The sequence below is a fragment of the Curcuma longa genome, chromosome 8, assembly GCF_044706935.1.
Source record: "Curcuma longa cultivar G26 ecotype Majalengka, Jawa Barat chromosome 8, ITB_CL_G26_1.1, whole genome shotgun sequence".
Lineage (NCBI taxonomy): Eukaryota > Viridiplantae > Streptophyta > Magnoliopsida > Zingiberales > Zingiberaceae > Curcuma > Curcuma longa.
In genome coordinates, this window is record NC_133868.1 from 5,147,226 (window position 1) to 5,170,275 (window position 23,050).

Below are 23,050 nucleotides of genomic sequence, written 5' to 3' on the forward strand. Positions count from 1 at the left end.
AAGGAATTAATATTTTTATTCTATTACTTGTCAATTCAATTCCGTAAAATTTATCACGAGGGAATGGACATGTTCAGAGATGAGAATAAATTCTATTGTTAGAAGACATGAATATGAGAGTGAAAAATGTGTAACAAGTAAACACAGGCAAAAAATTTTTTTTGTCAATTTGTCAGTGAACTAAACAAATAATTATAAGTTTAAATATTACTAGAGATATTGTCATATACAGTTCAATGGAAAATACACCTGGAATAATTGAGACAACCACAGCTTGGTTGCAGTGTGATGATGATGAAGATGAAAAAATAACTATTCTATTTCTTGCCAATTTTACTATACTTTTTTTCAAGCAATATTAGGAGACAAAAGATAGGGGATCGAGCCCAATAGTGTAGAAGGATCTATATAACTGATCTCATTTAATGGAATAAAAATTTGATTGTTGCTGTAGTAGTATTGGGAGACAAAAGATGAACGGAAGGTAAACTTATTGAGTTTTGTGTTGATTTGAAAAGTGTTGTGCAGAAAGAAAAGGTGGGAAATTAACAATTAAATTTTTCTAAGGTAGAGAATTAGAGATAATGAGGCAAAAATAATTTGCTGTAATTTCTAACGGGATTGAACATTGCTATTCAGTCCTAGAAAAGCAAGGATTAGCCAACAAAAAGCTCTTGATTTGAAGAGTTTTGTGGAGAAAGAAAAGGTAGATAATTAACTAACAAATTTTTCTATGGTATGGAATTAGAGACAACGAGGCAAAAAAAAAATTGCAGTAATTTTAACAGGCATTGAACATTCCTATTCAGTCCTAGAAAAGCAAGAATTAACCAATAACAAGTTCTTGATTTTCAATAGAGAGAAAGGACAAAGTAGAATAAGTAGTAAAAGGTTATTTTTATATGGCTTTTCAAGAGAAGGAAACATACTGTGGTTCCTGGTGTCTCGGCAGAATCTGCTGCCGCACCTACATCTGAATGCCTTGACTGGATGAGTATCATCATCAAAATCAATGCAATAATCCTGCAATTGAACATGTTTGCAAGAATATCCATTTATCAAAGGGTAAACTAGTACTCAATTATTTTATTTATTGGGACAAACCGTATACATTTCAGTATCTAAACAGGAGTAGCATCAGCGCCATTGTAAATTTCCAATAAATATTTAATATAATCAGACTGATTCTTTTGTCTATTGGACATTTCAAAAAATAAAAAAAATCTGTTTGTTTGTCAAAAAATACGAGCAGAAGAAGTAGCAAATTGCAGCCATAAAATGTTAAAGTTGTTAAAACAAGAAAGAAACATTTTCAATCAAAATGAATCAAGACCTATCGAAACAATGTGAATAAAAGAGGGTTTCTACAAATCTACCCAATTTTTTTTATAAATGTGTTAATGGATAGAAGTAACTGTTACAGAATTTGCAACGTGAAAACCAAAATATCTGATATTTCGATTTGTCTCTTGTTAATTATATTGATAAAAGAACAAATCTTATCCTTGAGAAGGAATAAGGCACTCAGATGATGAATAAGTTTTGCATGATTGTCAATTATAAAGCAATGGAGTTGAGTGCAAAGCTAGGATGTGTTTATGTGCGATTTAAAATTAAACCAGTCTGTGTACAAGATCATGATTCCAATATTGTCTTTGTAACATGGGTTACTAATCAAAAGGGCAGCAAGAACCAAAGCTAACAATTATGGCATACCAAACAAGAATGCCAAGCCCCCCAATATCATGTAATAAAGTGTTATTATCAACTCACCATGGAGATTAGATTAATTCCTGTAAATCAAACACTCAAACAGCACCTCGACTACCTTCTAAATAACTATAGCATGGAAGCATGAAAGAGGCAAAAAGGGAAATAATATCAAGAAACTTTTATCTTATTAAAATAAACCAGCTCTCTATATTTTGGGGCAGTAAACTTTTTTTGATTTATTAGTTCAGTCAAAACAACAATACTTCTATTTTCTTCAGAATGAACCTTCAAGAGTATGTTGATTCCTCTCAGTTCCATTGTTATTTCATTTCATTCACGTTCCTACTTTCCAGACCCTTTAGTTTTTTTTCCATTATTTACCTATAACTTACCTTTTTTTCATTCCAAACACCTTTATAAAAACCTTCAATTATTTTACCTGCTATTTCCCCAGAGGCCGTAACGCTGCATGTAACTGCTCGGTGAACTTAAAGAAACTAAAAGGAGCCTAGACCCTAAACCCAGCCTTGGTGTATGCTCTAGCAAATTACAACCGCACGAACATTGAATGCAATATGCATTTTTCACAAGAAGGGGGTCAAGTTCTTACCCATGTTAGTTCTTCATAAGCTTCTACGTTTCTTCTTGTGAAAAAAGCAAGCTGCAGACAATAGACAAATATGAGGCCAAAATGTAATAGACTGGTAGATTATTACCATTCAAAAGCTAAAACATTGATTATGGAAATTCGTACGTACATGATAGTAATGATGATCTGGTGTCTCAATTTCAACAGGAATTCCAATCATATTTGCATCGAAGCATCTATAACCACAAGATTAAAGGTAAATTCAATGCACTCTGCTTTAAACTATCAAAAATAAAAAGAGAGAGAGAGAGAATCTTTAAACTATGAAAGAGATGCTAACAAGAACATTCATACCTATGGTTAATGAACCTGGCCACGTTACCATAAAAAGTTGCATCCAGACAAAGGGCTTCTTCATCTTTCAGTACACCTTCTGAACCCCAATCAGCATCCAATAGCACTGGATAAGTATGCCTTGCTTTGCTAGTCGTCAGGATTGTCCTATCATACAGCTCCATGTTTGTCAATATTTCTCCAACATATTCGCACACAAAAGCACCTCTTGGCAGCTTGTCAAGAGTTCTTACTCCCCACCCTTTCTCTTTAGAAGTAAGAAATACCTGAAGCAGACACATTATGGATCTATTAGAAAAGGAAGTTCATTTAATTGAGTAAACAAATAACATAAGTGTTTGAATAAGGTAAACAAAAGGCCTGACTGTAAAAATGAAATTCTGAAATAACAAGTTAATTCAAGAATGAACGGCAAATATTGTTGGGAATTGTAACTAACCTGCAAATTGCACGTTATGCCTCTTTGTACCAAACGATTTCCACAATGCATGCTGCATCTACACTTGCTCCAGCATTCCTTGACAAACTTCCTCATTAAGTGTCCTTTACATGGCTCAGGTGAAATTGCATTCTTTATTCTTTCAATAGGGCATTCTTTACAGTAATAATGATGGTGTTTGTTTGGTTCATTAAGCATAGAGATGTATTCATCAAGAATTTCTCCTCTGATCAGCCCATCTGATGTATATGCAAACTCTCCTCCAGTCTCCCGCGCGCAGGCACAAGGTAGTGGTGCAGCCAAGCAATCATTATAACAATCTGGACAACAATCTTCATCCCCAATTCGAGCAAGAGAAACATTTACGTATGCATTTTGGTAGACAATATTTCTTGGTATGTAGTTAAAATGCGGTGGGTAGATCTCATCACTGATTTCATTTATAACCGATATTCTTACTTTTTCTTCTCCTTTAGAAATGTCACCTGCATTATATTGAACTGTTGCCACACTAAAAGAACTCTGCGACTGAACCATCATCAAACTAAGTGATGTGTCATGTGCGGATACTGGAAGTTGAGGTTCCTTCAACTTCTGAACTCTTCTAATTTGACTGCTGCCTCCATTTTTTTGACTAGAAGGATCAACCATTAGAATCACACTTGAATCATTTGGTACTGCTGAAGCGGAATTATTCTTTGACAAATCCACAGCTCGAACTGTCTGGATAGGATTTTCATGCTTATCATCAGTGGTTTTAGTACCTAACTCCATAAAACATGAGCACATTTCTTTCATGAGATTCATGAGAGAAAAGTCCGGCTGTCGAACCCTATATGAATTCAAGCATCTATCCTCAACACGTTTCAAGACAGACTCCAAGCTAGGCATGCGGAAATTTGGTTGCATGGAGCTACAACTAAATGAAAGTTTCACCTCTCCAAGCTCTGAGGAAGCTATGTCAACCGTACAAGAAGAACTATCATCAATTGATAAACACTCAGATTCTGGATTTCTCTTGTGTGCCTCGAGAGAGGCTTTTTCTTTCCAACTCTTTCTCCCATCCAGTGTCATACCTTCAGAAGAAAGTATTGGATTTGAGGGAGGGATCATTGCAATGGGAGTTTCAAAAACTGGCGAACCACTATCAAATGGCCCGTCCATTTCCCTGATTGGATTAGAAGAAAAGTTAGTGTTACGCATTCCAAAGTACTCAGTCCCAACTTTAACGTTTGGCCTCCCAACAAGGACAGGATCCCCCATTTCCCCCTGAACTGCTTTTTTATCTGTTTTACGTGCAATCGGTGGACACCTCTGAACTGGTGCTAGAGAAGCAAATACATTGGCTTCGTTCAAGATTGTTTTTCCTTTCCAATTTACAGGAATTGAACTCTGTACAACTCTTTCAGAATTATAGCCAACCTGAGGTGAAACAAAGCATGTTGTCCTATTATCAGGGAGTGGCTGCGGTGAGAAGTTCTGAATTTCTACTTCCCTAGGGGAAGATTGAGGCAATACTGGCTCGACTACTGTGCTATTGCGGCTCCTAGAAGATGAAGTTGCCTCGCCTCTTTTATGACCAGATGATGATTCGTCTTCTTCAAGTCTTGCCCTTTTAGTTAACCTTCCACAAGCCAAATCAGAGCTTAACTTTGATGGTGTAACAAGGATGTCACTTACACTACAAGACTCAAGTCCATCACTAGAAGCAGCATCCTTCCCTTCGCCGTTCTCCTATACAATTGTTCGTTACTTAAAAATAATCAGCAGATTCAAAGAGAAAAAAGAACGAGGAAAAAAATAACTATAGAACAAAACAACGAGAGGTTAGTACATCGTCCCCTATCTTCTTCCGACCGACTTGAAACAATAAGAAAATTTTGAAAAAACAGTTATCATCAAAGAAAAAAAATCATGAACGACCAATGACAAGCACATATAAGAAAAATGGCGAACTCGCCTTCGACTCTTGCATATCAAATATAGCATCGGCGAGAACCCGATAGTTCTCCGCTTCAATGTACTCCCAGTTATTATCGTATATTTGGAGAAGGTTCTTCAGCACGGACTTGGTAGCGTGATTCGATATGCCGATGGCCCTCATCGCGTTCAGCGCGGCTGTGGCCTTTTGCTTCGTCGTTCCCGAAGCCATATCACCTTAACCTTCCAATAATCAGAACAAAACCAATATCGAAAACGAAATGTTCAAAGCCCTAGATTTAAGCGCCGAGTAGGCAGCGCAGAAAAATACAGTAAGAACAAGAAAACAGCATTTTGAGATCATCGAGAATCACCTGGGGTTAACGAGAGGAGACGAAGCGGCGAACCCCCCGCGAACTCTGGAGAAAACCTTGGACGGAAAAGGAACACGTCGAATTTTGGAGCATGGAAGCGGAGAGGGAGGCTAGGTGATGACGGCACGGTTAGGGTTTCGGAGAGGCGGAAGGAGTCGCCATTTTTAGCTATGCAACGGGAAATATATGAAGAGAACGCCTGCTTCCTTGCGTCCGCTCTGAAGCAGCAGCAAGCGGAACGAGAGACGTGAGTTCGCATACGAGAACACTAACACGGATCCTATAGAAAATCCCTTAGAAGATTTTCCATGGAGGCATCATTAAGACCGTCCAATTCAGCCAGATCAAATTCTGACCGTTTAATAAAGATAAACAATTAACGGCAGAGATTCGGTACTTAAGCATCGACGATCATGAATAGTCCTCGATAAGTAATTCGACGGCCGACTGCTACACATAATTCTCGCTCCGGGAACCGGCCCGAATATGGAAGGCTACGCTTTGACATTCGTGCTCGATGGTTCGTTCGCATACGTTGGATGGTGCGGCTCCAACGTGACGAAGTCATTTTGTAAAAGTAGTAAATATTAAAAAGGAAATGTCCGCATAATAAAAATATTTGGAATGCCGATAATTAACTTAAAATACCGTTTGATATTTATTTATAGTTCTCATTTAAAATTTATATTTTGATTTATTTATTATTTAAGAAATGATATACCGCATGAAAAAAATACAATATGAAATTAACATAATACATTTAACTGTATAACTGTGGGGCCCACTGCATGGGTGTGAGATCCACTACATGTAATGTGTCATGTTGATTTCATACTGTATTTTTTCATGCTGATATATATATATATATATATATAAAACAGAGTTGTCTGTATAAAAATTTCTCGCCTAAACATCATTTCTATAAATAGATATATTTATCTATATAGAAACAAACTTACACAGCTATAATTGATTGATAATACAACTTTTTCAATATTAATCCATATTAATACCACAAATCTTTAAATGCATTTTAATCCATATTAAGCATAAACTTTAATGCTCGAATTATTATTATTAAATGGTAAAACACAGATTCCTAAATATATTGAATAATTTAAAGATCCTATCAAATACCACATATTCCAAATGAGGGTGAGGTTGCATACACTCTATAAATTAGGATTGCAATATCTTCACTCACTCACTTTAGGCTGAAATAAAAAAATGGATCCTCTGTTTAATCTCATCCGAGAGGTTAACCCTTCAAAAATGCAGTGGGCGTTGAAACTCCGATTAATTCGTTGTTACGATCTACCTGCATATGGAAACAACAGAGATTTTAGCTTGGAGTGTGTCTTTCATGATAAAGAGGTTGTATATATTTTTTTACGTATATATCTGATTACTGTTAGAAAATACAAATATAATTACTCTTTCTATATATTTGTAGGGTGAACGCATACATGAAACAATAAAATGTCCGATCATGGAGAGAGTGAAACCCATTATCAAAGAAGGTCATGTATTTGCCATAAAAAATATCATTGTTGCAGAGAATCGAATGAAGTATAAGACAACAACAAATAAATACAAGATTAATTTTATTACAAAAACTCATGTATGCGAAATTTTTGATGATACATTTTCATCGATGATTTATGAATTCAAGTCTTTTAGTGAACTGAAGAAGACAGATTCTGTTGATGAGAACATACTTTTTGGTAGGTTAATTTATTTTTTTGTTCCATGATTAATTGATCGAACATTTTATCTTATAGCTTAAAAAAAAATTTCTCAAGATGTCATTGGCAAAATGGTTGCACGAGACTCTCCTCAAAGTAAAGAATTTGGTAGTCGTCTTACAAAGCTTCTTGATTTTATCTTAGAAGATTCGGAGTAAGTATTGTTTTATTCTTCTTTTAATTTGTGGGGAGACTTTGTCAATGACATCATGACATCTTACATCCAGTATTTTAATATTTTTTAATAATCAGTTATTTTACTATTTTTAGGAACAATAAGCTATCATGTACTTTGTGGGGAGACTTTGTCAATGACATCATGACATACTTGGAAAAAGTAGGTGAAGAACCTGTTGTTATCGTTCTACAAATGTGTAGAGCAAAAAAATTTAGGGGTGAAGTACGCGTTTCAAATACTTTCCATGTTAGCAAGATGATAGTAAATGAAAATTTGGATGAAATTATAGAATTCCGTAATAGGTAATTTCGATTATTCAATTTTATATTAATATATATTCATTTATATATATATAACTAAATATTATTGCAATGTTCATTTTAAGGATTACTGCCGATTGCAATATCCCAAATTCAATCAGCACTATTTCAGCGCCATCTGCACAAACAATCTTGGAAGAACTTTCGATTGCAAAGGATTTTTTTAGGACTATAGAGCAAGTTTCTGAAAATAATGATGTCTAATTTAAATTTTATTCTATGATTCGTAACAGAATCTAATATAAAATATATTATTATCTACATTTCCCTATTTCATCTGAAATTAAGTTACATTTTAATAATTTTTATTGTACTTATATAGTCTATTTTGTTTTGTCTACCTATAGGTTGGGAGTTTTTGAGTTTATGCAAGGATTGTAGGTGTAGAGTCTGACAACAATTGTTCATATTTATCGTGTAAAAAGTGTCCCAAGAAGGTCACTCCGAGTGGGTGATAAATTTTATTGTGAAAGGTGTGATCATTTTGATGTGACTGAAAATTTGAGATTTGTTTAATGAACATAATATAATCTTATGTAATATATTATTTTAATGTGATATATTATGATTTATTTAAATATTTATGTTTTGATAGGTTCAAGATTCGAGCCCGAGTTTTAGACAATACTAGAAATGCTTTTTTCCTGCTTTGGGATAGATAGTGTGTTGAATTTATTGGAAAAATAACTTTCGATTTAAGGGCCGAAATAAAAAATCAAGTTTTTCATTATCGATTGTAAATGTTTTTTCTAAATTTTTATTTAGGTAACATATAATTTTTTTCTAATTGTATAATCTATAATCAATTTAATTTATTTATATTTTAATTATTTATTTAAACACTCATATTTATTAATTTTAATTATTAATTATATAAAAAAATGTTGCATTGCATCTGCACGGGTGAAATACTAGTGTGTATATATAAATGACAGTGCGCCTTCGAGGTGCTTCTGGAACCATTTCCCTCTACCTTTACTAGGGTTTCAAACCTCTCCGCCTACGACCGGCGGGGCGATGGAGGACGACTATGCAATGATGGACCACGACGAGGATGAGGATATCACCCAGGAGGACGCTTGGGCAGTCATCAGCGCCTATTTCGAGGATAAGGGCCTTGTGCGCCAGCAGCTGGACTCCTTTGACGAGTTCATCCAGAACACTATGCAGGAGATCGTCGATGAGTCGGCGGACATCGAGATCCGCCCTGAGTCTCAGCATAATCCGGGCCGCCAATCCGACTTTGTTGAGGTCTACGCTATTATTTTGGCTATCCGATTCCTTCGTAGCTCTTCCAAGAAGCCCATTTAACTGGAGAAGCGGGTTGGATTAAAATGCTGGATTTTTATAAGCTTAAGAATCGGATTTAACATGTCGCTTCCTAGATCAACACTCCATTCCATAAAGTATGACATGGCATATTACAATTTTGTAAATTTTCATTTTAGACTAAGTTGCACGGCATGACAATCACACGACTCAACAGTTTATACAACCTAGTCTTTATCCTCTAAATGAGATCTTCTTTAATATTTCTTATCAAAAATGGGTGTAAGATATCTTGCACTCCGAAGAATTTCATGTTCATTTATCATATCCATTTTTTAAAAATTCTTTTCTTATCATTGGAAATACATAGCACATATATTCAGGTTTAGTTTATTTAATGCAAAACCTTTAGTTTTTAAAGCGTATCTTACAATTCATGCTTCAAATTTAATCTATTTACACCTTCATCAAATAGCTGAATATCATGGACAAATAACATACAACAGTGATGTTTATCTTGAATATGATTGGGGTTAGTATCTCAGTTCAAAATCATAGGCGACTAAATTTCTTTAAGCAAGCTGCAATTGGATTTTTCCCTTCTAGATTGTTATCTGCGGTACCTGTTCTGGGATAATTAAGCTTTCTCTGGAAATTACTGAAATTTTTAAGGCAGATTTCTTCCCTTTGCTGACCTATATTCCTATGCCATTCTGTAGACTATATATAAGATAAGCTTTGGGCAGATATACTTGAGCAGGCCTATGATGACAGAGTCTGACGGTGAAACTGCGACGCTATTCCCAAAAGCTGCAAGATTGAGGAATTTGACTTATTCAGCTCCATTATATGTTGACGTCAGTAAAAGAATTATTAAGAAGGGGCATGATTGTGAAGAAGTAACAGAGACTCAAGACTTTGCAAAAGTATTTATTGGAAAGGTAAAAATTGTTCTTTGACCAATCATTTTGATTATCTTTTGTCTATGGGTGGTGATTAATTTATTAAGCAGATGTTTTGTTTATCTTGCAGGTGCCTATAATGCTCCGGTCGAGTTATTGTACTTTGTATCAGATCTCAGAGAAGGATCTCACAGAACTTGGAGAGTGCCCTTATGATCAAGGAGGATATTTTATCATCAATGGAAGTGAAAAGGTGCTAATTGCGCAGGAAAAGATGAGCACCAATCATGTATATGTATTTAAGAAAAGGCAGCCAAACAAATATGCTTATGTAGCTGAAGTTAGGTCTATGGCTGAGAATCAAAATAGGCCAGCAAGCAGCATGTTTGTCCGCATGCTCTCTCGTGCAAGTGCAAAAGGGGTAATCGTTTACATGTATTTTCCTCTTGTTTTCCGTAATTTGTATTTGGACATTTGCCTTTTAGTTATGCTTATCCTTAATCTGCTCTAATAGCTAAGTTCACAATTTTTTCTGTCCAACAGGGTTCATCTGGACAATATATTCGAGCTACGCTCCCATACATTCGAGCTGATATCCCTATAATAATTATTTTCCGAGCTTTAGGTTTTGTTGCTGACAAAGATATACTTGAACATATATGCTATGACTTCTCTGATTCACAAATGATGGAATTGTTGAGACCATCTCTTGAGGAAGCATTTGTTATTCAGAACCAACAGGTAGTTTGTCAAATACCAGTTTCTTTTTGTTCGTTCCAGTAATTTTTATGTTGCATCCCTATTAGACTAGTGTTAGGTCTTGCATGGTTATTCTGAATTTTGGTATTTGGCAACAGATGAAGGGCTGAGTGAACTCGGAAAGATACCTTTATTTCTCTTACTGGCATCATACTCTTGTCTAATAAGGATACCTTTATTTCTCTTTCTGGCTTCATACTCTTGTCTAATAGCTTCAATTATACTGGATAATGTTTTTCCTCCACTGTGACTTTTCCGGTGGATGGAAAGTGGTCATATATTATTTTATCGAATATATTCACCAACAAAAAATTTCTGGACTTTATTTGTATTCAATGCTTTGAATTATTTTCCTCCATTGTTTTCTTACCTAGAAATTGAAAATTGGATCTCCCTTAGCTGAACCAAACAGGTTGATATGTTTGTACCATTATCAGGCTGGTGTGCAAACTGGCAAAGTTACCTTGTATTTTGCAAGTTTGGTATCATTCTTTAGTTCTTTGTTTGTTTTACTTTCATAATGATACTTTTGTAGGGCGAAACATAAAATTTTCTCATCCTTTGTATAGGCAGAGCAACTAATTCTTTGTTTGTTTTGCTTGTATAATGCAACTTCTGTAGGGCGAAACTTAAAAAGGTTCACATCATTTGTGTAGGTGGCACTAGACTATATCGGTAAAAGAGGAGCAACAGTTGGTGTCACAAGGGACAAGCGAATCAAGTAATATATAGGTTACCTTTTTTTTTTTTTTGCATTTCACATTTCACTAAATATCTGATTCTAGTGCTGTTCTCTTGTAGGTATGCCAAAGAAATTCTTCAAAAAGAAATGTTGCCTCATGTTGGTGTTGGTGAATACTGCGAAACAAAAAAAGCTTATTACTTTGGGTAGGATTTCTGATCTCGTACCTTTTTCTTCTCAGCAATTGTGATAAAATGAGGATATTAATACTTTCTCTTTCTTATAGGTATATCATTCATCGTCTGTTGTTGTGTGCCCTTGGACGAAGACCAGAAGATGATAGAGATCACTATGGAAACAAAAGGCTGGATCTTGCTGGTCCCCTACTTGGTGGCTTGTTCCGCATGGTTTCTCTCAGTTTATTGCAGATAAATATATTTTTTTGTTGATTGAGAGGTTTGATTGTTTCTTTGTTTCCATGTGTAGCTCTTTAGAAAATTGACAAGGGATGTCAGATCTTATGTCCAGAAGGTTCTAATATTCTATTAATTAATGCTTACTCATCCTTAAATCTGCTATGATTATCTGGTTTCTGACTTGGTTGTGTGTTTTTGTCTTAGTGTGTTGACAATGGAAAGGATGTGAACTTGCAATTTGCAATTAAAGCTAAGACTATTACTAGTGGTCTAAAGTACTCCCTTGCAACTGGAAATTGGGGACAAGCTAATCAAGCTGGTACTAGGGCAGGGGTTTCACAGGTCCCATCTTTACAGACTTTCACTGCATTTTGGTATTAGCTTTACACCAATTTTTTGATGTAATGGTATTTTATCAATGTTTCAACTATCAGGTGTTGAATCGATTGACTTATGCATCCACACTCTCTCACTTGCGGAGGCTAAATTCTCCCATAGGACGTGAAGGTGATTACTATTGTGATTCTCTAACTTCAGAAACCTCCAGAGCTATTTTGCTTGCCTCTTTTTTATGCTATATTTATACTGATATTTTTTATTATCAGGAAAACTAGCAAAGCCTCGTCAGTTACATAATTCTCACTGGGGCATGATGTGTCCTGCTGAAACACCTGAAGGACAGGTTGTTTTTAGATAACTTGTCCCATGGTTGAATGGGAAAATAGCTAATCAAGAGCAACCTTCTCTGTAGTTTTTTTGCGTCTGAATGTCCTCTGTAGTTTATGCACATGCTTTGTGCTATATCATCTTGTGATTGATTATCTTAATGTAATTTTGACCATTTTTTTTCCAACATATTTATTCTGGTTGTCACAGGCTTGTGGCCTTGTCAAGAATCTAGCATTGATGGTGTATATCACAGTAGGATCTGCTGCAAACCCGATACTGGAATTTTTGGATGAGTGGAGTACTGAGAACTTTGAGGTAAATTATACTTGTTGCAAAAATTATATAGATTTTGATTATTTTCGGTCTAGCATTCTGAGGGATGCTATGATAGAGAAATTCACCTTTTAATTTTTTTTATTTCTCTTGTTCGCAGGAGATTTCACCTGCTGTCATTCCACAGTCTACAAAAATTTTTGTCAATGGCTCTTGGGTTGGGATTCACAGAAACCCGGAGATGTTGGTTAAGACCTTAAGACAATTGAGAAGACAGGTTTGATAGCTTTGTCTTTTTCCAGCCATGTCATAGATCATTTGCTTATGCATATAAAACTTAATTCTATAGCTGTTGATGTTGGTCAGCTGTGGTTCTTTTAACTTTTTGTGTGTGTGTGTGTGTGTGTGTGTGATGTTTGTAATGTTTTCACTATATCATTAATCTAAGGACATTTCTACTCGAATGGATTTTGTGAAGGGGGAACGAAAGGAACAATGGTGAGGGAGGAGGGAACTTAAGGAAGAGGAGAGAGGTTCCTTCATTTTATCTTTTTGAAAAGAGAGAGAAGAATGGAAAATGAGGGGGAAAAATCTTGCTTTTTGATTTTGTCATTCTGCAGACATGCAGGGTTAAACCAGTCTTTTTACCATTCCCCCCTGCTGTTCTTCCACAATCTACAAAAAACTTTGTCAAGGGCTCTTGGGTTGGGATTCACGGAAACCCAGAGATGTTGGTTAAGTCCTTGGGACAATTGAGAGGACAGGTTTGATAGCTGTCTTTTTCCAGCTATGTCATAGATCATTTGCTTATGCATATAAAAATTCTATAGTTGATGTTGGTCAGCTGTGGTTCTTTTAACAATTTTTTTCATTGTTCTTTGTAGTGTTTTCACTATATCATTAGTCTAATGGCATTTCTACTTGAGTGGATTTTGCGAAAGGGGGAATGAAAGGAATAATAGTGAGGGAGGAGGTGAAGGAAGGAAGAGGAGAGGGGTTTCCTTCTTTTTATCTATCTGAAAAGAGAGAAATTAATGGAAAATGAGAAGAAAAAAATCTTGCTCTTTGATTTTGTCATTCCCCAAACGTGCAGGGTTAAAACAGTCATTTTTTGAAGTTCCCCCTGTATTTCTAATCTTTTGTCTACTTTTAAATGGAACCATATGTCGATAAAAGAGTTCCAAATTTGTTCCATTCTGTTTTTTTCCTCTTCTATCCAAGTAGACAAGGATATCTGTTTGTCTTCCCTCTTCTTTCCTCTACTCTGGTTTCTTAATTTTCCCTTAAATATACACACATAAAGTCTGTGCCCCTTTTTGTTGGAATCTTCCGATTATTGTAGTCAAACATAATGATTACATGCAAGTTACTTTTAAGCTTGATCTTTTATTCCATGCTATGTCTATGCATTCTTTTTATAAAGCTGAATCCCTTTAATGAGGCCCATTCTCACAGGATGATGTTAACACTGAGGTGGGGGTTATACGGGATATTCCTCTTAAAGAATTACGTCTTTACACTGACTATGGTCGCTGCAGCCGTCCACTTTTTATTGTTGAAAAGCAAAGGCTTTTGATCAAGAAAAAGGACATTCGAGCACTGCAACAGAGGGTAATATTATTTTTGAGACTAAAAGAATATCAGTTAAACCTTTTTAGTTTGGATTCATTCCATTAACTTTTGTATGCATCTGTGCCACTTTATAGGAAACTTCTGAGGAAGGTTGGCATCATCTTGTTGCTAAAGGATTCATTGAATACATAGATACTGAGGAAGAAGAAACTACCATGATTTCAATGACAATTAATGTAAGTACCTAGATTGTTTGTTAACATGTCTTTTGATGATGCAACTTTATTTTTTTGAAGAGTCGAGATGTTAAGCTCCTAGGCCACAAGTATTGATTATATCACATCTTAGCTAATAGTAATTGGTAACAGTGCACCACCTTTTCTCATGCACAAAAAAATCTTTAAGAAACTGGTTTCCTTTTAAGTTGTACTTTTTATACTCTCTAGATGATTCTTAATTCTTCTGTTTAAACATACCGATGATAGTTATATGAATATCTCAATAAAAATTTGCATTTATTTTCTCAACCTGCTAACGTTGCTTCGAAAGTTGTACATACTTGTGGGTGTTTCATTTATGAACTGGTATTGTTGTTACTTCAGGATCTTGTGAATGCAAGGCTGAATCCTGAGGAGGCTTATTGTGATACTTATACACATTGTGAGATCCATCCATCTTTGATATTGGGTGTTTGTGCATCTATCATTCCTTTTCCCGACCATAATCAGGTCAGTTATCTGTATTGCTTGGTAATATAACATATCTTATTTCTAATGCTATTGTAATTGTTTCAGTCTCCTCGTAATACATATCAATCAGCTATGGGTAAGCAAGCGATGGGAATTTATGTCACGAATTATCAATTAAGAATGGTCTGTATATTTCCATTATTGTACTTGTCGCTAGATTGCAGAATCATCTAGGTGCATATCGTAATTTGTTGGGGTTTGTGTGCAGGATACATTAGCTTATGTTCTGTACTACCCTCAGAAGCCACTTGTTACAACTCGTGCTATGGAGCATTTGCATTTTAGGCAACTCCCAGCTGGCATTGTAAGAATTAATCAATTTTTTTCTGAAAGAGGCATGCTGCTTATTATTTAGAGTGTTGGTTTCATATTTGCCATCTTTGTTTAGAACGCAATTGTTGCTATTGCCTGTTATTCTGGGTATAACCAAGAAGATTCTGTTATCATGAACCAATCTTCAATTGATCGTGGGTTCTTCAGATCTTTATTCTTCCGTTCCTACAGGTCTGTTATATTTAATCTTTATGGGTTGAACTTGAGCTGTTTACTATGTACAACAGTATTAATTGTGTTGATGATCATTTCACTGTAACAGGGATGAGGAAAAGAAAATGGGAACTCTCATTAAGGAGGATTTCGGACGGCCAAACAGGGAAAACACTATGGTTAGTACTTCAGATTTTCCTTGCCGTAGTCAAGAATTCCCATTTGAAATGGAGTTCTTGTCTTGATTTCAGGGCATGCGTCACGGTTCCTATGAGAAATTGGATGACGATGGTCTTGCACCTCCTGTAAGTATAAAATTCTAGTGCATCTGGAATTGGGCCTGTTTACCAATGCCCGTTGCCTCAAATTTGTTTGTATGATTTTGTCAGGGTACAAGGATCTCTGGTGAAGACGTTATAATTGGGAAGACAAGCCCTATTGCTCAAGACGATTCACAAGGGCAAGCTTCAAGATACACCCAACGAGACCATAGCACTAGTTTACGGCATAGTGAGAGTGGGATGGTGGATCAGGTAATTTAATAATTTTCTATTTGGCAGTGATGGATATCTATTAGAGTTTACCAGCCTTAGTAACTAAAACAATTCAGGTTTGGTAATTAAGCATGTCTTATCTTGCAGGTTTTGTTAACTACAAATGCAGATGGCTTGAGGTTTGTGAAAGTGAGGGTGAGATCTGTGAGGATACCACAAATTGGAGACAAATTTAGTAGCCGGCATGGTCAGAAAGGAACTGTTGGTATGACTTACACTCAGGAAGATATGCCATGGACAGTTGAAGGCATTACTCCTGACATTATTGTAAACCCACATGCTATACCTTCTCGAATGACCATCGGTCAGCTGATTGAATGCATCATGGGTAAAGTTGCTGCTCATATGGGAAAGGAGGGTGATGCTACGCCATTTACTGATGTCACAGTAAGTGAAAATATCGTCATGCTCCTAGAAATATGAAGACTTACCTGTTATCCAAATGGTCCTGGAAATAAAATTTGCCATCTCTTTCAATTAATGCTTTCCTTTTCTCCTTTAGGTTGACAATATCAGCAAGGCTCTTCACAAATGTGGTTATCAAATGCGTGGTTTTGAAACTATGTATAACGGTCATACTGGACGAAGGCTTTCTGCGATGATATTCCTTGGTCCCACGTATTACCAGAGATTGAAACACATGGTCGACGACAAGATCCATTCTCGAGGACGTGGACCTGTGCAAATTCTCACAAGACAACCTGCTGAAGGACGTTCTCGAGACGGTGGCCTCAGGTTCGGAGAGATGGAGCGAGATTGCATGATTGCCCATGGTGCTGCACACTTCCTCAAGGAACGTTTGTTTGACCAGAGTGATGCATACAGGATTCATGTGTGTGAGAAATGTGGGCTCATAGCCATTGCCAACCTCAAGAAGAATTCCCTTGAATGCAGAGGTTGTAAGAACAAAACCGACATTGTTCAAGTAAGTTCTTTTGTTCCTCTTATATGTACTGGCCTTTTAGGTTTTCGTTCTAGTATCTGGAAAAATTCTATTTATCCTTGGACTTTTACTCTTTCTTTGAAATCCCTATTCAACTTTACCATTGCTGTTTTATTCTAACTTTCATAGGTATTATTATCAGTTCTTCCCCTATGCCTTTGGTAGAAATGTTCACAATGAATTCACCTTCTGTTACGGTTAATGGTAGAGGTGGTCTATGAAAATAAAATAAAACGACAATAGGGAAATTATAGGGTAGCTTGAAAAAAAAAACTAGGGTGAGGTAGGAGAGTTTCAAAATAGTTAAAATTTCACCTCTAATCTTTTTCACTCTTATCATTTTACCTCTAATCATTAACATTGTTACTTTGTGATAATATGGCGTGTATACATGTGGCATATCTTGGGCCATTTTGAAAAGGAGGTAAATTTTAGGGGCAAATGAAAATTTCTCTTTGTTATTATATCATTTTCTTCCTCTGTTTCTTCAGCATTATTGGACTATGATAGTTTCTAAATCATTTCCCTTGACATGAAAGATCGCATATCATGCTATTTCTTTAAGGGTTATACATTTTGATCTTCTGTCAACATACAGGTACACATACCGTACGCATGCAAGCTTCTATTCCAAGAACTGATGGCCATGGCCATTGCGCCGAGGATGCTCACCAAGGAACAGCTGCCCATCAAAGATCAAAAGAAGAAATGAAACATTCCGTGCTCTTATTTTTTTTCAGTTAGAGAAACTCCATCCTTGGATAATCCAGCTTTCCTGTGTGATTGCCGAGCCCACAGCTCCCTTTGTGGTGATCAGTTATAGTTCCTACTGTAGAATAATGGGGAACTTTCCAACTCTGGGCGTTATATATTGAGCTGGCTGTGGAAGGAGAAAACAGGCTTAGGGAAGATGTTCGCGTTCTTGGAGAAAACAGTTTAGGCCGTCGTACCGGTAGAGAGATATTGAAGTTTTTTGTAATGTTATATGTGAGGTCTAGGGAAGATCTTCCGTTTGCCTATTGTATAATTAAAGGTTTTATGTAATGTTGAACCCTGATGGTTTGTATTTAATAGGTGAGAAGATAAAAGAAGCTTGTATTATATTTGAAAAAAATCTAGGAAGTTACAAGTTTTAAGTGTTGCATAAATGAAAATGATGCCTTTTTTTTTTCTTTTTGCGATATATATATATATATATATATATACATGAAATTGTTATGCTGCGCAATGAAAAATTTGTGATCCATGTGCGACACTCGCGATCTATCATTGTTGCTGTCGCCCTTGTCGCACTGTCCAGCCATCATTGATCGTTGCCTTGATCGTGATCGACACGTCACTCGTCGATGCTTTGATTGACGTTGGATTTCGATCGGAATTTGACGAATTTGGTCGAAAACAGTCGCCTCTCATTGTGTCGATGTCGGTCCTTCCTCGATCGGTCTTCGGTCGTGATTCGGTCGGAATCTGACTCGATCGTCGTCGACAGTGACCACGTCGTTTCTGAGCAAATCGCGATTGGAGACCGGCCCAGGAAAGACCGGCGTCGCCCCCCGTTGCGCCGACGTCGATCCTTCTTCGGCCGGTCTCCTGCCGATTCCGCTAGAATCCGAACCGATCGCCGTCGACAATGATTGCGCCGTTTCTGATTAAATCACGATCAGATTTCGACCAAATCGCGGTCGGAGACCAATCGAGGAAAGACCGGTGTGTCCAAATCGCGGTCAAAGACCGGCCGGCGTGCGACGCCGATCTTTCCTCGATCGGTCTCCGACTACGATTTGGCTGGAATCTGATCGCAATTTGGTCAGAAATAGCATTGCTACTGCCAATCCGGTTTCTGATCAAATTCTACCAGATATATATATATATATATATATATATATATATATATATATATATATAATTCAAATATTCAAGGTTTGCCTAATTAATTTAAAAGGTAAATTTGGAATATAATTTATATAATGGAGTACAATTTTGATCATCATCGAAAGGGAAGTCTAAGTTACGTTTGATTTTTGAAGCTTTTTTCGCTTTTTCATTTTTTAAAGAAAAATTACCATTAACTTGGCTACTACAATTAAAATAAATGTTTCGCAACGCTGATTACCCATGACAAAATTGATTTATAAAATGAAAATTAAGTTCGAAATTAACTTTAAATGCGAATCAAAACGAAATAATAAAAATAATTTAATTAACTTTAAAAATTATTCATGATAGTGAGTTCAATACACTGAAGAATATGACAACTGATACAAAATCGACTCCTAATTAAAGGAAAAAACCCCACAAGAAACAAACTGCTGAAGGATTCCATGGCTTCTCTTCGATGCTTGCAGGGTCACAAAGAGCTGAGGCACCACAATCACATCGGCAGCAAAAATTAAGAGCAGAAGAATCAGATCCTGATCATAAAATGCCAACTGAAAATAAAGCACAATATACGCATTATCTCTCTATGACTCATATTCATTTATGGTTAAAACAATTTTGATATAAAGAAATACCATCATCAACAATTGCAAAGATTGTGCACAGCAAAATTCAAGAAAGTAAAGCCAAAAGCATCCAAACGATCTACTTGTATTACGAAAAAGAAAGAGAGGGAAAAAGAACTTTTATCATGGTTCTAAAAAAACCCACTTGAGCCTCATAAACAGAGGCCTGGACAAATTTTGGAGGGGACTGTACAACAATAACAACCACATATCTCGTATATGTACATATGTAGTTAAAATTCTTATTTGGTTCATTTAAACTAATTCAACCCAAGGTTGTCTTATTTAATTGCATAGACGTAAACCAAATAGTACCGATTATAAGACTTAAAGGATCTCCTAGTATTGTGCCTCAAAGAACAACTAGATGCCTCAGACATAAAGGGAAGCTTGAGCAGGCATAAATATGTTTCTCCCCTTCTTTCTTCTTTTCCACATGCGTCATATTCCAGTTCAATCAAAAAATAAACTATCTGCAAGCAAATACACATCTAAGTAGTTTCCCTTCACAATACAGGGTGTATAAACCATTATTACCATATCCCAAATATCTTGCATAAAACAGGATAAAATAGCAATTTCTCTCAGTAAAGGCATAAATAATTTCCTCTCCAAGTTGTGTTGTGTGCCACATGCTACTCTAGACATAGGGATCCAGTTCAGCTCTATCAAAATAGTCATAGCAGAACAATATTAATAGGAAGGTCACAGCATCAAAGTAGTTTCCCTTTTGTCACAATACAGGGTGCATAAACCATTAAATGTACCATAGAAAAAGTTGTGTTGTGTGCGCGTGCAGAACTCAAGTGGTTTAAGCAAATAAATCCAAAGAAAACTAGCTCTATCAATCCAATAGTCATAGCAGAACAATATTAATAGGAAGGTCATTAGCCTCAAAGATTCTTTCTCCTTTGTCAAATTTGGCAAACGTCTGATTTTCGTATAAATGTATTAAGTGCAGAAAAAGTTATTTGATATACATGTGCAGAACAAGTCCAAGACTGGTTTAAGCAAATAAAGTCCTTATGCTACTCCTTCAACTCTTTCTCTTGGAAGGGCAAAATCAATGGAGGGGCTTCAGCGTTCACTGGATCCAGTGTTTAAATATGAAATTATACCCCCAAACAAGAGATTAATAATGATGTTCCACTCAGATGGGCTTTCGGATAAGAACCAAATGCAGCATGGGCACCTTATAAAGATTAAATGAATCTCTAACCTGAACTCTCAGAGAAAGACATGGGTAAAAGCCTTTTATTGTCATTTGTTTCTCCAGAGCCAGTAGCAGCTTGAACCTAGGCAGCCAGTGTTTCATAAGCTGAATACCCGGTCTTCTTATAAGTAGCAAAAAATTCAATCCTTCCAATTCCTATACAGTAAGGATGTTTTCTGAATCATGCAATGAGAGTGCATCATCATCACTAGATAAACATAAAAACTTCAAACTTCCCTGCTTATTAGGGAAAAAACCATAAATAACCTAACAAACAAATTCCTGTGGCCCAATGCAATAAGATCGCATCAACTACTACTCCAAGTGAAAGAAATTCAAATTTCACAGCAAAATCAACTCCCAATACCAATTTCATTTCCATGCACAATGACAACAATATTAACAGATATCCATGAAGCAAGTATATGTTCATTGGTCATGAGATATGAAGAGCTCGTCTTCTCAACATTAAATCGAAAACAAGCCAAAATCTCACCACTACTATGTTAGTTTCACAACATGCTTACTAACTTCCACAAAATCATAAATAGCTAAGCACTCAAATCTCCCGTGCAGCAATTACATGTAAGAAATTATGCAATAGGAGCAAAAGGAATTAGAATTTCCCCACTAAAAGATAGGCGCACATGGTTTCTAACACCCACAAAGCCTAAACAACCAAACAAATATGAGCAATGATCCACCATTTGAGAAGTACACAAGGAATCCAAATTTTACGCTATTCAGTCTCATACGAATGCTTGCTTTTGCAAACCCAAACACCCAAACAAAAGTTCCCTATGCAGCAATTAAATACTCACAATCAAGCAATAAGATCTCATCGAGACTAACAAAAACAGAAAAAAAAAACAATCGAAATTCACGCAGCGCATGAAATCCCATAGCATAATTATTAGCTCCATAAACCCTACCAAGCAGACAAACAGGTTTCGAAATCGAGAAACAGGAAGGCGGACAATACCGGGGACCCAGAGGGAGAGCGAGGGTGGAACGCGGTCAGGAGAGGTCGTGATCGTCGAAGTCGTCCTCGAAGGAGTTGAAGAAATCCGCGTCGACGCGGGGCTGCTGGCGATCGAAGTCAGCGAGGATGTCGAAGGGCTCGGAGTCGTCGACCTCCATGCCGATGGTGACGCCCACCGCCTCCTCGATCTCCTCTTCCTGCTGTTGCTTCTGGTGGTACAGATACGACGACGCCGGCGGCTGCTTCATCGCTTCTTCTTCTTCTTCTTCTTCCTTGGCATTCACTTCGCGCAAAGGTCGGCTTGAGGCTTCACAATAAAGAAGGAAATTTCAAATAAACACCTCTAAATTAAAATATTTTAACTTAGAGACATTTTAATTCTAGAAACAAATGCATTTCAATTTAAAAATCTATTTTTGAAAATAAAATAAAATTTCGTCAATTAAAAAAATAAAAAATAAATTTAAACTGGGAGCATAAAAGGAAAAATTTGCAAATAAGTAAATTTTAAAGGGGTGAAATGAAGTATTGCAATAATGGTATTGCCGCCTCTCTCTCTTCCGCCGTTCCCTCTCTCTCTCTCCGGTCTCCGCGGCAGTTGAAACTGGAGAGCGAGGCCGGAAAGCACGTACTAGCACCTGCGGCCTCCGTCGAGACGCGTCGGTGGAGGAGGGATCGCTTGGGAGACTGCGGCCGCCAAGGGGATTGAGTGAGTGGTCGGTGGTGGGCCTCTGAGCTTTTTTTTTTTTTTCCTCCACTCCCTCAAACTTCTCCGTATCTATCTTTATTTGGCCCCTTTCCCTAGCTTGTATACCTCCGTAGTACTCTGCATTGGCTTTATCTCTTAATCCTCCTGTTTCTTTTGGACCCCGATTTCGACTCCTGGAGTTCGGGATGCAGCCCTGCGCGGCGGATTTTGGTTCTTTGCCTCAAATTTGAGCTACTGTTTGTTTAATCGACTGTTGCGCTCCCTTGAAAAGATTGGAAATTGTCCATTTTAATGATGAAAAATGCCAATTTTGCATTCATTTCAACTTGATTGCTTGCCATGGTTGATCATAATAATGTACCGCTCGACATCATCTGAGAGCAAGATTCTTCTGCTCCTGCAGTTATATTGCATTTTATTTTGCTTAAACCAAAAGGAGTTCTAAGAATCATTTTCATCAGTGCATAACATTTGTCTGTCTTTCTATTCTTTTTGTTTCTAAAAAGCGTAGCTTTTGGTTCATATGATGCTCTATTTCCTTATTGCTTTTCTTTTTTATAGCATTCTATGCTGCTTACTTTTACCATTTATGTTCAATGGATTTTGTTTATTTCCCCCTATTGAAGATGAATTCTGGTGATCTGTTGCCGAAGTCGTGGGGATTTCCTTTCAACTTAATAATTGTCTTTCTTTTCATAAATGGCGTGTTTCTCATGCTGTCTCCTTTATCTTAAAT

At 36.6% G+C, this 23,050-nt stretch overlaps 2 protein-coding genes and 1 long non-coding RNA gene across 5 annotated transcripts; 1 reads left to right on the forward strand and 2 right to left on the reverse strand.

Moving 5' to 3' along the window:
- Positions 1–801: 801 nt before the first annotated feature.
- LOC141833889 (putative inactive histone-lysine N-methyltransferase SUVR2) lies at positions 802–5,648 on the reverse strand. Its single transcript, XM_074721395.1, has 8 exons — positions 5,390–5,648; positions 5,056–5,252; positions 3,096–4,829; positions 2,657–2,922; positions 2,472–2,538; positions 2,324–2,374; positions 926–1,023; positions 802–811 (listed from the first exon to the last, which is right to left on the reverse strand). Exons 1-8 carry the CDS (start codon positions 5,646–5,648, stop codon positions 802–804), a joined length of 2,682 nt encoding a protein of 893 aa, XP_074577496.1.
- A 2,956-nt stretch (positions 5,649–8,604) lies between these two features.
- LOC141833208 (DNA-directed RNA polymerase II subunit RPB2-like) lies at positions 8,605–18,059 on the forward strand. Its single transcript, XM_074720592.1, has 25 exons — positions 8,605–8,883; positions 9,621–9,842; positions 9,934–10,224; positions 10,347–10,544; positions 11,219–11,283; positions 11,364–11,450; positions 11,531–11,651; positions 11,731–11,775; positions 11,865–12,002; positions 12,095–12,167; positions 12,266–12,342; positions 12,537–12,644; positions 12,763–12,879; positions 14,058–14,213; positions 14,309–14,410; positions 14,777–14,902; positions 14,969–15,046; positions 15,132–15,227; positions 15,312–15,427; positions 15,519–15,588; positions 15,661–15,714; positions 15,799–15,942; positions 16,051–16,350; positions 16,466–16,888; positions 17,505–18,059. Exons 1-25 carry the CDS (start codon positions 8,650–8,652, stop codon positions 17,616–17,618), a joined length of 3,555 nt encoding a protein of 1,184 aa, XP_074576693.1. The 5' UTR covers positions 8,605–8,649; the 3' UTR covers positions 17,619–18,059.
- Positions 18,060–19,093: 1,034 nt separating this feature from the next.
- LOC141833833 (uncharacterized) lies at positions 19,094–21,912 on the reverse strand. 3 transcript variants are annotated; one of them, XR_012602245.1, is made up of 3 exons: positions 21,606–21,912; positions 20,630–20,779; positions 19,094–19,335 (listed from the first exon to the last, which is right to left on the reverse strand). It is a non-coding gene; the product is annotated as an uncharacterized LOC141833833 (long non-coding RNA). The 3 variants fall into 3 exon arrangements; XR_012602247.1 differs by having other exon boundaries at positions 20,630–20,799; XR_012602246.1 differs by lacking the exon at positions 20,630–20,779.
- Between the last annotated feature and the right edge of the window lie 1,138 nt (positions 21,913–23,050).